At 38.9% G+C, this 17,549-nt stretch overlaps 1 protein-coding gene across 9 annotated transcripts in view; it reads left to right on the forward strand.

Moving 5' to 3' along the window:
- LOC137295449 (spectrin beta chain, non-erythrocytic 5-like) overlaps window positions 1–17,549 on the forward strand; it is a 133,208-nt gene that overhangs the window by 53,746 nt on the left and 61,913 nt on the right. For all 9 annotated transcript variants that reach the window (XM_067826821.1, XM_067826827.1, XM_067826826.1 and 6 more), the window contains exons 3-16: window positions 3,511–3,678; window positions 4,393–4,509; window positions 4,921–4,997; window positions 5,504–5,584; window positions 6,341–6,456; window positions 6,817–6,929; window positions 8,304–8,491; window positions 8,963–9,145; window positions 9,853–9,895; window positions 10,134–10,265; window positions 10,761–10,843; window positions 11,349–11,487; window positions 15,624–15,832; window positions 16,912–17,089. In XM_067826821.1, coding sequence (XP_067682922.1) covers window positions 3,511–3,678; window positions 4,393–4,509; window positions 4,921–4,997; window positions 5,504–5,584; window positions 6,341–6,456; window positions 6,817–6,929; window positions 8,304–8,491; window positions 8,963–9,145; window positions 9,853–9,895; window positions 10,134–10,265; window positions 10,761–10,843; window positions 11,349–11,487; window positions 15,624–15,832; window positions 16,912–17,089 — 1,827 coding nt within the window. The remainder of the gene's footprint in view (window positions 1–3,510; window positions 3,679–4,392; window positions 4,510–4,920; window positions 4,998–5,503; window positions 5,585–6,340; window positions 6,457–6,816; window positions 6,930–8,303; window positions 8,492–8,962; window positions 9,146–9,852; window positions 9,896–10,133; window positions 10,266–10,760; window positions 10,844–11,348; window positions 11,488–15,623; window positions 15,833–16,911; window positions 17,090–17,549) is intronic.

Raw genomic sequence — 17,549 nt, forward strand, 5'->3', positions numbered from 1 at the left:
CTTGAGTGTGGCGTGTTAGTAAACCTGACTGAATTAACATGCCACATTCCTTTTGTGTTGTCAATAACAATGCTGCTAAAGAAATAGTAATCACATTCTTTACCATGTAAAATATTTAGATGTCGAAAAGATAATTGAGATTGAGTTTAGAAAAGCTGATGAATTCAATTTCTGAAAGTGCTGTAGATTGACTCAAACATATGAGATTTATGAAGTGTGCATGTGTTTGAAAAGATGGGTATTGAGGTCCTCTAGCAAAGCTGCAGATTTTTAATCCTTGGAACTTCAGCTTTTGTCTGTAGTGTTAACAAGAATTGTAACTTTATTTTGTGCTTTGTATAAGTCTTCGTTTCATTAGATATTGTTATATTCAAATGACTTCAGGGGACACTGATGACCCATCAAGTGAGGTACCCCAGTTTGCTATGCCAAGTTGTGTCCCTAAGATTTGGCAGAAATAGGGTCATGGGTTCAAATCCCAGTTTCCTCTTATTAGGTGCATCAGCACAGTACATGAGCTCTTAGTTTTACTGAAGTGGAGTACATCTTAGACCTGCATAACTGTTCCAAGCACCATTAATCTCGACCAAATGACTGACTGCATGCATATCTTGGTTTGTTGTTTAATGCCACACTCAGCAGTATTCCGGCTATTTGGTGGCAGTCTATCAATAACCAACTCTGAAGTAGACAATCCACTGATCAACAGCATGAACTTAAATCTACATTTCATTCATCTCATTCTTACTAACTTTCTCATTCTTGCGAACTTTCTATCAGCTACTTCTGACCCCAGCATGGCATAAGATCATCACCTGTGCTGCACATGAGCTTTACCTGGGTCGCGGTTCTTGATACAGACTGAAATGCCATGTTATGGTTTTTACTGTTCGTGAGTGCTTTATTGGTGTCATATAAAGCTGACCTAGTTATCTCATGACATGACAATGGCCTGCTGGATTGCTCATGACATTGTTGTCACATGACCTGTGTTGGCTACCTGATATGCTTGCATTGCTGAATCGTAGCTTACACTCACATAAAGGCAGAGGGATATGCAAGTATCGGTGACATGTATGCGTATATCCATGGAAATGACTAGTTGTCTTCTTTCCAAGTTCCTATCAAGTGATGTTTTACTGTTTAGAATCTGTGTTAAGATAAATAAGTTATGATGATTTTAACATGAAGACTGATCTGTGGAACAGATGAGTATAGGGTTGTTAGTATGTTAGTATGTGCAAACAGTAATTCCTTAAAATGGGTAAAATATGGCATTAGAAGTACTGCTTGTTATTTGCCTAATAGTTCTGTGTCCTGATTTTAAGCAGACGCATTATTTCTATTTTATATTCAAATACTTCATATTACGACACTTTCCTTTTCCTAAGTTCAGAATTGTTAATTCATTGTCTGTTTTACTATAGTTTGTAAGTCTTTCCTGGAAGCAGCATATGTCATATTTGGGATTTCACTTTCTCAGTAAAGTACAAATTCTAGTACTTTTTTGGTTGAGTCCCATCTGGGATTCGAACCCACACCTTCAGAGTCAGGCACCTAATCGCCAGCACACAAAGTCAGCTGCCTAACCCGCTCAGCCACCGCGACTTCCTGGAAGGTTGGGTAAAAGGATTAAATCAATGTATTTCAAATGGTTATTTTGTCATGTGAATGCTTAAGTCTGTAACAGTGTGTGCATGTTCATGAGCTGCTCTTGTTTGTCTGCATTTAGCAGGAAAAGACTCAACTGTGTTTGGTATTTTCCAGACTGATATAGGGTCAGCTGATTTGCCAACCAGTTTGTGGGAAATCACTCGCTGAATGTATTTCTGCGTGACAGCTGTTTTCAGCATATGTGGGAGTCTCTTTGTACTGCCATTACATATGCAGGTGGGGAGAGTGTGTAAATGAAGGATATAGCTTTTCGCCCTGTCACTGCCATGTTTAGTATACAGGGATAGAGCAGGGATTAAGCCTGCATATTTTGTATCTAAACCTATCATGTAGTCAGAGTTTGTTATGACTGCCAGTGCCTGTCTTTCTATCTGCCAGTATTTGTGTAAAAGAGGGAATTTGGGTAGCCTAATGGTTTAGGTGTGCTTGTCACACTGAAGATCTGGGTTCATTTCATCACAGGTACAGTGTATGAAGCCCATTTCTGATGTCCTGATGTTGCTGGAACTTTGCTTCAGACAATGCAAAACTAATCTCCACTCCCTCCCTCTGTAATTAAAAACATTATCATTTTTCCTATCCCATGTACTTTTGTAGACTGAGTCAAGCCAATATTTGACCCTAAATCTTCAACAAATAAACTGTTTTGCAAGTCATGTTATAGTTGACTTCTGCTACTGCTTTGTACAGGTGACTAGTGTTTCCCTGACAACAGGTTCTAGAGAAAGACTTCAATGTGCAACATTCTTGCACTGGATGTTATGGGTCAATGTAAAATACTTTAAATTTTGTAAAAGAACTTTTTAAAAAAGTCTTGTTTTTTAACAAAATAATTGTCCCCAATTTGACTGCCAGGGGCACTTAGCTATAAATCCCAGACAGATCCCTGCTGTCATGTTGTCAGTATTTAGTCAGTATGACTGCAGGGTACTCTGTCTGTATTCTGAATATTCATAAAGGATTTCTGTTTCTGGCTGTTATATCAGTGTAAATTATGTCCATCTAAGTTTACATGGGGTGAATGCGAATGACTTATTTATGACACGATAGTCTGGTATGCTGAACACAGTGCGTTATATTGTCTGTCATAGTATTGTTCAGCAGCTGTGTATAGGATCTGCTAGGTCATGGCAACCTCATTTTGCACTGCTGACACTAGCAGATCATCAGCTGTTAATGGATGGATGGGAGGGGATGAGGATAGTGAAGATCCTGAGGAGCAGTGATCACTACCCTAATGGGGGAACAAACACCCACAACACGTTTTCATGATACATAACAGATCGTTAGACACAGGTGTGTTCTTGCATACATGGATAGACAAGATTTTCATAGAGTATTTGAAACATATCTTGCCATGTGGTCTTAATTGGTGGTCTTATCATTTTGCATGAGAAATAAACGTACCTCATTGCAGTTATATAACTGCAAAATACAAAATGAATTTTAAAGGGTAGTTAAGTGCAAGCATAATTCCAGAGTTTGCCAAATCATTATTGACTTGAACAGAATGCTAAAGTACAATATATTCTAAAGAGTCTGCCAAACACAGTTGTCAGTAAGCTGTGATAACTATTGATAATTATGGGAGGTTTCCCACCATTTAGTTTGATCTTTGTCATAAACATTTCCTTGGTAGCAAAATGATGCCACCAGAAGCTTATGACAAACGTTTATGTCATGGTGTGTCTTCTTTATTGTTGCAGTACAAATATTTGTTGTGTGGTCTGGTGCACTGGTATGGTAATTACTGGATGAAGCATCTGTAAAATGTCTGTTTCTAATATGTTTGGTGAGAGATACATTTTCTAAACTACGATTCTTCTGATGTTGCAGGCAAGACTTGAGATAAAGGACTTGTTCACAGACCTGTCTGATGGGAAGATATTGATGAAACTACTGGAGATCATCTCGGGCGAGAATCTTGGTAAACCCAACAAGGGGTTGATCAGAGTGCAGAAAGTGGAGAACCTGAACAGATGCCTCAAGTTCCTTGCAACAAAGGTGAATAGTTGTTTTGGATTTATACCTTTATATGTCTTATGTCTATCATGAATGATCTCCATCTTCACACATTGACAGAATTTTTTAGATCAGATGAAGATTGGGTGTTGATAGCTCAAACATTTTGAGCAGGGCCTGTGATTATCAGTAAGATGCTGTGATATAAATGGAGGATTGTTTTCTCTAGGGCAGGAGAAACATTCACATATTCACTGAGAAACATTGACAGAATCACTTCTGTCATTGTCTGCCACATCAGACCCTCACTTCCTTCAGTTGCCCTACTGGTAGGTTCAGTACAGCTTGGTGTTGTTGACCATCCAGAAAGACTGAATCCCAGCATCCCAGAGTCTGTGTGATATTATACGGTTGTGACTAAATCCCAGCATCCCAGAGTCTGTTTGTGCTTATGTGGTTCTGACATTAATCAGGGTTCAGATAATCAATCACTTTGCTCTGTCTCATTGCTTAGCTGTGTGTGAGACCCTATCACTCACTAAGACTCTCTGGCATTAAGGCCTGATAAGGTGTCTACCTAGAGAGGGGAAGATTGGTGGTTCCATATCAATGCAAGTACAGGGGTATAACTAATGTATAATAAACGGTCGTTCTTATGGCACTATTTAACTGAACCTATGTCACCCCAATATAACTTGTTTCTGCTGTAAATTTGATTGAGAAGGAACTTATCAACATGCACTGTTGTTAATACAGGTATACTTCGAGAACATTGGTGCTGAAGATATCGTAGATGGAAACCCTCGACTGATCCTGGGTCTAATCTGGACTATCATCCTCCGGTTCCAGATCCAGGAGATCACAATACAAGTGGTGAGTTCATTGTGTGTATGGAGCACCCATTAGTGGTTGACACTATGATCCTTCCTTGACGAATTGGTCTATATTGGTTACTTTGTTCAAGCACATCTTCCAGAGATTTTGCTGTTAATTGTTCAGATTTGGGATGATGGAAGGGTTTACCTTCGTCAGTATAATAATAATTTGAACTATCATCTGTATTGTGTCACATATAGCGTGTGCATGTCTCCAATTGCTGTGTAACAGATATTGAATCTTTTCTGAATCACATTCGTCCTTCCATTGTTCATAATGCTTTTTTTTCTTTCTTTTCAGTAGTTATTGATGCTGTGTTTTATTTTGGACATTGTTTTATTTTATTTCAAGAGATTTTAAAAAGTTTATGTGTGACGACATATTAAAGATGGTGATCCCTTGTTTTAGGATGAGGAGGAGGAGAACAGTGAGAGGAGGTCAGCCAAGGATGCTCTCTTGCTGTGGTGTCAAAGGAAGACTGAAGGGTAAGTGCTGTAGGAGAATCTTGGATCTGAAGAAGTAGGGAGCATGGGAGTACGAGCCACATGGCTTATTTCCCTTTCTGAATAGTGTAGGGAAAACAAGTAAGGTAAAATGGAAAGTACAAGACATGGCACATTTCCATAGTTGAGTAACTTATGTGCATCAGAAGCAAAGGATTCTCAAGGTGAGATAAGAATGTTTATCATAGCGACTCTTGGCAAGAAGTCCTTTCAACAAATATGATTACATATAGTGATAATTTACTGTGATGCCTCTCGATGGATTTAAGATACTCATTTAACACCAAGTAACTAAATCAAAACACTCTTTTATCTTTAGTTCTGCTGTTCAACAAAGTATAAATACAGTATATGCACACTAAGCTGCACATGTAAATTTGAAACAGTGGCCTCATCAGTAGTATTTGTATAGTATTTGTATCCGAATTGAGGAGCCATATTTCATCCAATCCAAAGCTTATTCAAAAGCACTGTTATTTATTTTTCAGCTATCCTGGAGTCAAGATCACAAACTTCACCAACAGCTGGCGAAATGGCCTTGGATTTAATGCCCTCATACATGCTCACAGGTGAGACAAGAATAATGGAAACAAAATTTCCAAAAAGTTTTTAATGTCATCTTTGTACCGTTACATTGTTTGTTGTTTTCCCACCTGTGGCATAATGTCCTGCAGTGTAATTGTGGCATAATGTCCTGCAGTGTAATTGTGGCATAATGTCCTGCAGTGTAATTGTGGCATAATGTCCTGCAGTGTAATTGTGGCATAATGTCCTGCAGTGTAATTGTGGCATAATGTCCTGCAGTGTAATTGTGGCATAATGTCCTGCAGTGTAATTGTGGCATAATGTCCTGCAGTGTATTTGTGGTATTTGTCCAAAATCATTTCTACATGTATAGTTACTGTTGTCATATTTGGGATTTCACTTTCTTAGTAAAGTACAAATTCTAGTACTTTTTTCGGTTGAGTCCCATCCGCGACTTCCACAAGATATTGAATCGCGGTGGCTGAGCGGGCTAGGCAGCTGACTTTGTGTGCTGGCGATTAGGTGCCTGACTCTGAGGGTGCGGATTCGAATCCCGGATGGGACTCAACCGAAAAAAGTACTTAGAATTTGTACTTTACTAAGAAAGTGAAATCCCAAATATGACATATGTTGCATTTGACCACTTTCTAAATGGCATCGTGTAATCATGTATAGTTACTGTTCTTTGATTACCTACAAAGGTAAATACTCTGTACCTATTGCCTGTTAGTTTAATGTTATGAAGACCATACTGTCCAGAATAAAGAGGTTTGAGAATATGGATATTATTTTAATCTCAGGCCTGACCTGTTTGACTTCAATAAACTGGAAGCTGGGGACAACCTGGGTAACTTGAACCATGCCTTCAACGTCGCCGACACTGAGCTGGGCATCCGCAGGATTCTTGATGCTGAGGGTAAGTTATGATCCTAAGACTGGCTGGATTCTCCTGGCTTATTTGGGTATGTGAAGAAAGTTTTCTGTGTGTGCTTTGGGTGGCCTCAGACATTGTGGCTTTTGTCAAGGATAGGACCTCCCAGACTCACCTCTTTTAGGCAATGTAAAATAATTATTGTCAAGTAGAGGATCTCTGAAACTCACCCCTTGATGGCAGCGGAGACTGTGGCACATTGTAGCTTAATCTGTACATTAATCGTTTGCTTGCCTTGCTTTAGATTTTGATGTTACTATTACACGAAAATGTTTGACATCCTTGCCAATTCTTGCCCATGTAGACTTTTATTGAAACATGGCAGTTGTGTTTATTTCCGATCAGATGTTGACGTGAACAAGCCAGATGAGAAAGTCATCATCACCTATGTGGCCTCTTACTATCACTACTTCGCCAAGATGAAGAGTGAACTTACAGGAGGCAAGAGAATTGCAAAGGTATGAAAATACTTAATTTGTTCACCATAGATGCTAGCATACAAGGGTTTGTTTGTGGAATTTTCATAATGTACAGTTAGATAATTGTAGTGCTGTTTCATTAGGAATCGACATATGTGTGAACACAACCCATGCTTGTCGTAAGCAGCAATCAACAGGAGTAGGCGTTCAGATCTGCTCAATTGATTGCTACCTGTCAGTGTATCCAAACGTTGTAGATTGATGGTCATGATGTTGATCACTGCTTTGTCTGGCCCAGACTTTATTATCTACAGACCACCATATAGCTGGAATATTTCAAAGTGCAAACAAATGAACCATCATTGGGAAGCTTATGTGCCGACAGGAAGATTTTGTCACACTGTATGAAGCTGCACGAAGCAGTCATAAAATCTCAGTAACTTGACTTTGCAATCAGAGTTGACTGATTGAAGTGTCCACTTAATGTGTAGATAACACAGCTATCTGTGGAACGGAGCTGATAACACTGTTTGGCAAATAACACAGCTATCTGTGGAACAGAGTTGATAACACTGGCAAATAACACAGCTATCTGTGGAACAGAGTTGATAACACTGTTTGGCAAACAACACAGCTATCTGTGGAACGGAGCTGATAACACTGTTTGACAAATAACACAGCTATCTGTGGAACGGAGCTGATAACACTGTTTGGCTAAACATGTTTATCCTGTGTGTTGACACTTATACCCATAATAAACTAAATGATGTTGAAACAGTATCAAACTATCGTCATTATACAGTGTGAATGAACATACCATGCATGTGTGTATTAAGCAAATGCAGGGTACTAAGGAAGGGTATTTATAGCAACAGATTTTATAGGTGGATTCAACCCAAAACTGTCTAAGAATTTGTCCTTTACTAAAAACATGTAACCCTAGATATAACATATGCTGCCGGCTGTGTACCATACTAAAACATACAACTGTGTTCAGCCCTTACAGAACACCATCATTTAGTGGGAATATTTCTGAGTGCTGTACTAACCTCATGAGCAAAAACAGGAGTGTATATCCATAAATACTTTAGAATCTGTTGACTTTTTCCTGATTTGAAGCCTACACTTTGTATGGCAATTAGTGACACATAGTAATTAGACATTTGAACAAAAACCCTGTAATTGTCTGACATTTTAAAAAACAGGGCCTAGATTTTCAGAGCTCTCTTAGTTTTAACATGGTCATATTATGTGGCACTTAAGACTTTCTTAGCACTAAGAGAGCTTCCAAAATCTGGGCCCAGAACATTAAGTTTAAATATGTAAGTTAAGTTTTCATTCACTCTGTCTTGTATGAACATCGTCTGAAATTCATGGTTAGGTTGGTTAATGTTATTTCACATCCGTCGTCAGATTGTCGGAATGATGTGTGACCTGGACAAGATGGAAAATGAATATGAAGGGCTGACATCCAATCTGCTGGAGTGGATCCGTCGCAAGATGATGGAGTTGAACAGCCGCAACCTGCCCAACTCCCTTGAGGGCATCCAGAAGGAACTGATCAAGTTTAAGGAGTACATGACAGTTGAGAAACCACCAAAGTAAGTCTCAAGATACTGCTTCCTTTGTAACTTAGATGTATTCTGATTTCCTTCCTGGAAAACATATTTTGCGGTACGTTGTGGTATATTCCACTTGTAGAACCATTATGATATATACAGTTACCATACTGTAATATCCTCACAAGAATCCTAGTTGTATGTCTTACAGAAACATGGTTATATACTCAGTGGAGAAAAGCTGTATATCAGATCAGACTGTGGTAATATACCCAGGAGAACCATAATGGTGTATCCTACAGATGTCACATAAAACTAACATAAAAATATGATCATGAAATATTTTTATGTATCGTTGACATTTAAGGAGGTTTAGTATTCACAACAGAAACATATTTTGTTCAGTTAAAATTGTCATTATTGATGAAAATTTAAGTATGGGACATTTTTTTTAAAAGCTAAGAGTTATTGTTGCGGCTCCTGTTTGTGAAACAGTATGTCCTTCCCCTTCAGATATCGTGAGCGAGGGAACATTGAGGTGCAGTATTTCAACATCCAGGCACGTCTGAAGGCCAATGGCCAGAAGATGTACACCCCACCCGAGGGGCAGATGATTCACGACATAGAGACAGCCTGGCTGCAGCTGGAGAAGGCCGAACACGGGAGAGAGGTTGCCCTCAGAGACGAACTTATCAGGTTGGTAGTCACGGAGTCACAGTTCCATGGTGTCTAGGAGGGTCTTGTAGAGTGTTGGTCGTATTGCATGTAAAGGATCGAAACCAACTCTGAGGTTTTGTCAGAAAAAGTAAGCCTGCGGCAAAAGGAAATTGAAGAAGGCCAACAGGAGGTTTTGATCCAAATTAGGTCTATTCCTCAGAAAATCCTCAGGATGTGAGCAATTCTGTAGCAAATCCTTGGGATTTTATAGAGAATACCCATGAATCTGCCTGCTTAGGTTTACTCGGTAAAAGGAGAACATGGCAAGAGAATACAGTACTGTAGGTTTATAATTGTGGGTACAACATGTGAAGTTCATTCTTTTGATTTATATATACCACAATTGTGAAGTTAATTGTATTTGTTCAGTCTCAACCTTTATATAGACAACTAGAAGTAAACACATCTTTTTTTATTATTTGATACATAAAATTGTACTAATAAGGAAGATCAAACCAATGCCGGAGTTTGGAGACTGACTGCTACATTTTTGTCCTTTTACCTTGAGACAGATTCTTGTGCTTTCAAAAAGAAATAGAATTTAACCTGTAAGGGTGAGTTATGCATTAATGATAAGTCTCAGGTCTGTACATTGAGATGGACGTACATAGTAATTTGCATGGTCTTGAAGACCATTTTTCTTCTCTTTGAAATTCATTGTTTAATGTGTATGTTCATTTTCCTAGACAAGAGAGACTTGAACAATTAGCAAGGAGATTTGCAAGAAAGGTAAGAATCTTACTCTCCTCAACATTGCTGATCAAGCTAATTTTATTCTCATGGTTTTGTGTGTATGCTTTGTAAAGATATGAATTATTTAAGACAATTTAATATCAGTCATCTGGCATTAATGTCCACAAACAAAATGAATGTCGCCTCTTGAAAAAGTTCCATGTAGATATGAAGTACTGACTCAGTGTTTGTAAACTGAATGCAATGGTGACTGAGTTCCTGTTTGTTTTCCCAGGCTGCTATTCGAGAGTCATGGTTGAATGACATGGAGCAGATTCTAGAAGAACACATTGAGTGTAGCAATGCTGCTCAGACTGAGGCAGCAGTCAAGAAACATGAAGCTATCAGTGCCGAGATCCTAGCAAGGGTGAGCAGAGTGGTCTCAGAGAGCAAAATACAAAATTTGCAGTTCTTCTCTAGTTCACTTGTTCTACATCTTTTTTTTATGTTAATAATTAACTTTGTGTTGCTGATATTATCAGTGTATGAATTAAGCCCATCAGACCAATAGAGACAACCTAGATTTCTGATGGATGGTCTGAATTTACAGCTAGTCAGTCCAATGGTCTGGTAATAATATAGATGTTTCATACATCTGAGTAAATTCACAATATCTTGGTGTCTATTCTAGATAAATCCGTTTTGGACTGGTAACATTTTGAACCTTCCAGCCCTGATGTCTGGCTGGGTTTGGGGCTTATTTCACACTCTGATATTATGGTTATGATGATGCTATTATTGTATTTTCCTTTTCACATGTCATGCCATATATCCACACATGAGTACGATATATGAAGCCCATTGTTTGAACATTACTAAAAGCGGTGTAAAACCTAACTCACTCACCCTTTTCAATTCACAGAAAGACAGATTCAGAGCTCTCAATAGTCTTGCTAAGGAACTTGTTCAGGGAAATTACCATGCAAAAGATGCTGTGAAAAACAGGTGAGCTAAATTTCTGGAAAAACATAAACCTTTAATGTTTCTTACACCAGACATATGGACAATTTCCAAAACTTGGTACAATTTTTCCAAACCTTCAATGGGAAGGACACAGACTTATTACTGTCCATGTCCTGTTTGTGTTACAGTTTGTCTTTTGTGACCCATGCTTGTCGTAAGAGACGTGAGACAGACCACCATAATATATCTGTAACATTGATGTGTGTGGGCTGCGAGATGCTGCTAAGAGGCTTGGCGTCTTATCAAAATGTCACTTTGATAATAAGTAGATTGGACAATGAAATGGTACTTTAAGATTTACACAGAAATTGTTGGATATATATTAATGTTTTATGCTATTTGAGTATTTAGTGTGCAGGAAACTTGTCTTACAGGTGGCCAGATACTGTATGTAGTACACTACCTGAAGTAATGTAGAGGTTAGAATTTAGATTTGAGTAACCATTCACTGCCTGTGTCTATGTGTGTCCTCACTCTGATTCTGCAGGGACTCGGAGATCATGATGCGCTGGAAACGTCTGCTTGACCAGCTGGATGGCCGCAAGAGGACACTGTCTGGCTACAACAACATGATGTCCATGTTCCGGGAGATTGAGAGCATTCAGGAAGAGCTCAAGGAAGTTGAGGTCAGTCTCTCGCCCATTTCGTCACAGGCTAGGGGCTGTCCATTAACCTAGTGATTCAGGCCTTTCTCTTCACGGTTTGATTATGTCATGGTTAGAGTGTGTGAAGCCCATTTCTTTTGTCCCCTGCTGTAACAGTGAAAATGCAGAGTAAAACTAAAGTCTCTCACTCTGTTACTCATCACTGGTTATCCCTGTATGGATTCAGACAGCAGGGCTGTGGTCATTCACTCCTGAGATACCTAAGACAGGGAATTTCGTATGAGGTATAGTGACTGTGTTTAATTATGTCCCAGTGTTGTGGATCATTCAGTGTCTAACTCAGACATGTTCAAGATGACCTGATTCTTTCACATCTCTAATGTTATTCCATGAGAGATTTACTGTAGTAATATAGAAAAAATCAATGGGTTCTTTACTTATGACAAGTAAAACTCACTCACTCTGAACTTATGTCAAGTCTGCTGCATTCACTTGTTTGGTTGGCAGTGTTCGTGTTAACACAGAAACATGCGTTTTTCACGCAAAAAAATAATAGACACATGCAAAAAATATTTTGCATGCATTTTGGATGCATAGATTCTGATGTACGTAATTCTATAAAGTACCTAAAAACTGCAACATGCACACAAACAATACATTTTAACATGATTCCAGATTTTAATGAAAATTTCATGTGCAAGAGATTTGGACTGCATATTTATAATTTTATTTCTGCACGCACTTGTACAAAAGATTTGGACTGCATATTTATAATTTTATTTCTGCACGCACTTGTACAAAAGATTTGGACTGCATATTTATAATTTTATTTCTGCACGCACTTGTACAAAACGTTTCGCGAACACTGTGTTGGTCCCTCAGATGTACGTGGATTATTAATGCCTTTGATTATTAAACAGCAGTAACTGAAAGGGCCCTCATGGTTTCTGTGGCTCAATCGGTTCTCTGGTTCTTTGCTTATTTATTGTTGATGGCAGCTAGAAAGGAAACTGAAAGGCAAAAGGCACAAAAATGTTGTGCCTTTTGCTATTTGCAGATTTTGGTCATTTTTATTTCTCTAGGTTTCCATGAAAATGGTTTTGACTTAGTCTTAGAATTGATTGGTTTGCACAACTTGAAAACTTTTCATCTTTCAACAACACTTGACAGATATGGTCTTTTTAAAGAAAGTAAGTTTGGAGTTCAAGTAACTGTCAGATGGTTTGTTGGGGCTTTGATGTCAGTCATCTTTTGATGATTCTTGTTGTCCTATGATAACAATTGCTGGTATCAATTTGAATGCTTTTTCAGTTGGGACCCTGGTTGATATTCAATTATCTGCTGGCAGGTGTCACATTGCCAGACATTCCTTTACACAATTAGGCATCTGGGGATTCCAGGTTAGAATCTGTCCTCTACAAACCTGAGTAGATTCGATGAGGTGACTAAATGAACTGATTAGTCATGTTTGGTATTTTGTTATTTTATGTCCAGGGGCAGGTACAGGTTTTTCAGAAAGAGGGTGGGTAGTTGATTTTCAGTTGTTTTCACAAGAGTTCAATGATCATTTAACATAATTGCAGGACAAGAGGCAGATGCACATCCCTCTGCCCCGTCTGTCAATCCGCCTGTGATGTCATATCCTATTGGCTTATATTAATTGCACCTGACATAAATCACCATATTTTTATACCCCTGCTATGAAGAAATGGGCGTATTCAATATTCATTCTGTTTGCCCTTCAGCCCAAAAGTTTGTTTCCATGGAAACATGACAGTCAGGCACTTAGTTGCCAGCTTACAAAATCAGACATCTAACCCATCAGCGACTGTGGCTTCGACTTTAGCTATGAATACACTAGACCCTTGAAGATCCATAGCATAATAGGTCTTCAGGAACCCGTACTTGCCATAAAAGGGGACTGTGCTTGTAGTAAGAGGCGACTAATGGGATGGGGTGGTAAGGCTCGCTGACTTGGTTGACATGTCATTCCCAGTTGCGCAGATCAATGCTCATGCTGTTGATCACTGGATTGTCTAGTCTTGACTCAATTATTTACTGAATTCCGCCTTGCAGCTGGAATATTCCTGAGTGCAGCTTATAACTAAACTCAATCTCTGTGAATGCACAAGGACATTTAGAAGGATCTTCATACTTTCCTGGAGCTGTTTTAAGGTTTCAGTTTATCTTATGTTTTAGTGTTGTCTGTTGTGTTTTAAAAAATGTATATTTGGGGAAGAAAAATGGATGCCGTCATGTATCCCACCTCTTGTGAGATGGCAGTGAACTTATCATGTCTTTTTGCTCAGTGTCATGATGACCTAAAGCAGTTCTGCACTGTGGCATCCAGATTTATGGACTTTCTCTTTTGGCAGCAGGTCTCATCTTCCACCATCTTCATGAATAATAATGATAGTTTTTTATGTTGAATCATAACATTTCTACACAGAAGTGCTAAGCAATCTATTCCCCTATATCACTCCTACTCCTACTTGCAAGAGCATGGTATAAAGCTTAATGGAAATCATGCTGTTGCCAGTACAAATTAGACATCTTGTTGAATGCAGTGATGATCTATATTTTTCATTAGCACTAATTGGGGCAAACATCCTGGATGAGAAGTGTAGATCATGGGCATCTGTGTCACACTCTGCAGCTATTGGGGATATCTAGAATACAATATGTTATATTGATCTGGAATGTCTGCACAGGATGACCCACCTATAGTTAAGCCAGACGATGTTTGTCTAAGTTTCTTAACCTTTACATGGATTTCAAGGAAAATTTGCTTTTGTTTCCCTTACTTTTAACACAAACATGATTAAGTAGTTACAGTGTGTGGCTTGGTTGATTCTCAAACACAATACCACTGAAGTTGTTTAAGGCCCAATTGTTTAAGGCGTGTACATGGTTATATCCCTTTGTTACAACAGGACCTGCTTGTCATGGGTTCGCATAGAGGATTTTCCATAATTATGTTCTGATTTGTCAGCATTAGACCTTCACTGAGGGACTTTACCAAACAGCTGCAAACTGCAATATTTCTGTCTTTTTAAACTGTGATATTATTAAAATACTGAGCAAACATGATTTGACATTACTGTCTGACTGTCTCCAGCTTTCCTTCAAGTTTCCACGATGATGGCACAACTTCATAAGATTGTAATGATAAGGGATACCTTACACATAATAACCATTCAACATGGCAATCTTTAACACATTGACTGCCACCACAAGTATACTCGTAGTGTAAAACAAGTTTCATGTTACCACCAGAATACAATTGCATCTTGTGCCTGTATAGCTTGTTATAAGATACCACTGATATAGCTACAAGATGACTCATTACAAATTTGACCAGAATTAATTAAGATTAATTTCTACATCTAATGAATGAAACTGTTTGAATATCTTCAGGTATACAGACGCTGATGGGTATTCAGTACGTCTGTAACAATGTATAAAACCATCATTTTATTGCAATTGTTGAGTCCAAGAAGCAATTATTCGATTGTAGAAATGAAAAACTATCACTGCATCGAACGCATACAATGTGTGACTGTTGATAGTTTAGTAATTAACTTCCGTTGAAAAATGTGCAGTACAAAGTACAGGATGTGTGGATGCAGACTTGAATCTTCATTGACTTTCTGTTTTAGCTGTTTACTTGATTCAGGTTTCAAGATTCTTGTCAGTTGTGAAAGAGACTGAAACTACTTCAGCTTGTTTTTATTTCATACAAAAAAAAACATTTATTTGGAAAATAAATTTAAATTAGAAATAAATGTTAGCAATAGTGTTGCACTAGACTATCACTATTGCAGTAGTATGCTGTGGATGTTTCCACTCACTAGCCACCCCACCCCTAGTGATTACATAATGCCATTTAAAAAGTGGTCAAATGTAACATGTCAAAAATTGGGATTACACTTTCATAGTAAAGTACAAATTCTAGTACTTGTTTGATCGAGTCCTATCCGGGATTCGAACCTGCATCCTCAGAGTCAGGTACCTAATTGCCAGTACACAAAGTCAGCCGCATAGCCCGCTCAGCCACCGCACCTTCCACTAGTCACCCCTAGTATTCATTATCCAAGAATATCTTTTAAGAACTTCAGAGGTTTGTTGGTAATTCAATCGATGGTGTTTCCTCGCAGAGCAAGGTGAAGGTGTCCGACTTTGGCAAGCACCTGCAGAGCACAGAAGACTTTCTCCAGCAGCACAGTCTTCATGAAGCACAGCTCCAGACCCTGGCTAAGAGAGCTCGCAAGTTGAACCGACGATCAACACAATTTGCGGAGGAGGGCAGCAAAGAGGCTGCGCATTTGGACAAACGACTTGGCAAACTTAATCAGGAACTAGACAGGTTGGTTCTTTCAGAGAATAATACAGTTATTCCCTAGTGTGCATTAAGTGTTTATCACAAAGACCAGTGTTAATCAGGTGATTGGTGTTTGGAAACTTTGGATGATTAGATTGTGTAAGCAAGACAAGACGTGTTGATGTTTACAGGAAGATATGTACATCAAGAGTTTAGATTCAGTGAGAAATGCTTCATGAAACAACTAACGAACATTTGTCCATGTAATCATTGCAAATTGATCCTTAATGTATTCAGGGAGAGTGTTTAGAACTCTGTCATCAGAAAGGACTGGATAGGTTAGTCAAATTCAGTACCATGACAGCTGAAATTGATGCTCCTAACATCAATTATAGTATTGTCTGGTTCGGCCTTGAATTATTTAAAGGTGGCTGTCATACAGATGCATATCATGTGTGACATAGAAACCATCAAACATCAAAAACTGTTTTGTTTGTGTACTGACATTTTTTTTACATGTTCATGGCTGTAACTTAAGTAAAGCTATACCCATGCTTGCTTTAAAAGTGACTATGCTTGTTGTAAGAGGTGGTTAAAGGGATCGGTGCTCAGCCTCACTGACTTGGTTGACACATATCATTGGTTCCCAGTTGCACAGACTGATGCTCATGCTGTTGATCAGTGCATTGTCTGGTAGAGACTCGATTATTTGCCGAGTACCTCCACATAGCTGGAATATTGCAGGGTGCGGCGTAAAAACTAAACACACCCACCCGCTTGTTTTTTTCCATGAAGCTGGATTCTCTTGTCCCAACAGACGCATTTATGAAATGACTCTGTCCTCATCTCGGGCTGAATGCTTAAGTTTGATCCACGTGTACAAAATATTAAAAAAATGCTGAAAATGGAAATTGGTGTCTTTTCCTCTGCTTTTTTTTAAAGATATTTGTTTCTTACAGTCAGTATGATTATTATTTTCCATGTGGTTAAGGTTTGGTGAAATGATATATTTAAGTGTATTTCAACATGGCAGGAAAACCTGAAATATCCATGACTCTGATTTGATTCCGATACACTTAAAAACATAAAAATGCACTCTTTAGTGATGACCTGTGTGTTTACAGAGTGCAGAATGTGAGTGATGTGCGCCGAAAGGGCCTGGAGGTCGCCAAGGCCTACTACCAGTTCCTGCAAGACTCAGAAGAGGAGGAGAAATGGGTGGCGGAGCGCATCGAGGAGGCCAAGTCTACCAGCACTGGCAAGGACCTAATTTCAGCTCTCAAGCTGCTCAAGAAACACGAGGTGAGACTTGAGGATCCAGTCTTGATAGGGAACTGGCCTATATAAGAAGCTCTGGTAGGAGGGAGTCCATAAACAGTTGGCATTGGTCTTTCCTCTGTTGTAGTCAGAGACAATGGGGTGTCATGTGTTGTCCATTGTGACTACACGATAGACTTAGGTCCATTGCTACTGGATAGTAATGATAACTGAGAGATAGCTTATAGGGAAATACACTGTGAAGGGACCACTCAGAATAGGTCCAGCCATCAGCGCCACTGAGAGGCGCCAGAGAAGTTTGGATGTCAGGCTCATGTCATGTCATCCCAATGTACTTTGGTCATATAATGTCAACCACTGAATTGTCTGGTCCAGACATGATATCCCAACTGACAACACGTACATTACTGAACCAGTACTGGCATTGTTCTGATCAGTACTTGGTATGTACTGACCTGGTATGTAGCCAGTATTGGACCTATGC

The sequence above is a fragment of the Haliotis asinina genome, chromosome 8, assembly GCF_037392515.1.
Source record: "Haliotis asinina isolate JCU_RB_2024 chromosome 8, JCU_Hal_asi_v2, whole genome shotgun sequence".
NCBI classification, from domain to species: domain Eukaryota; kingdom Metazoa; phylum Mollusca; class Gastropoda; order Lepetellida; family Haliotidae; genus Haliotis; species Haliotis asinina.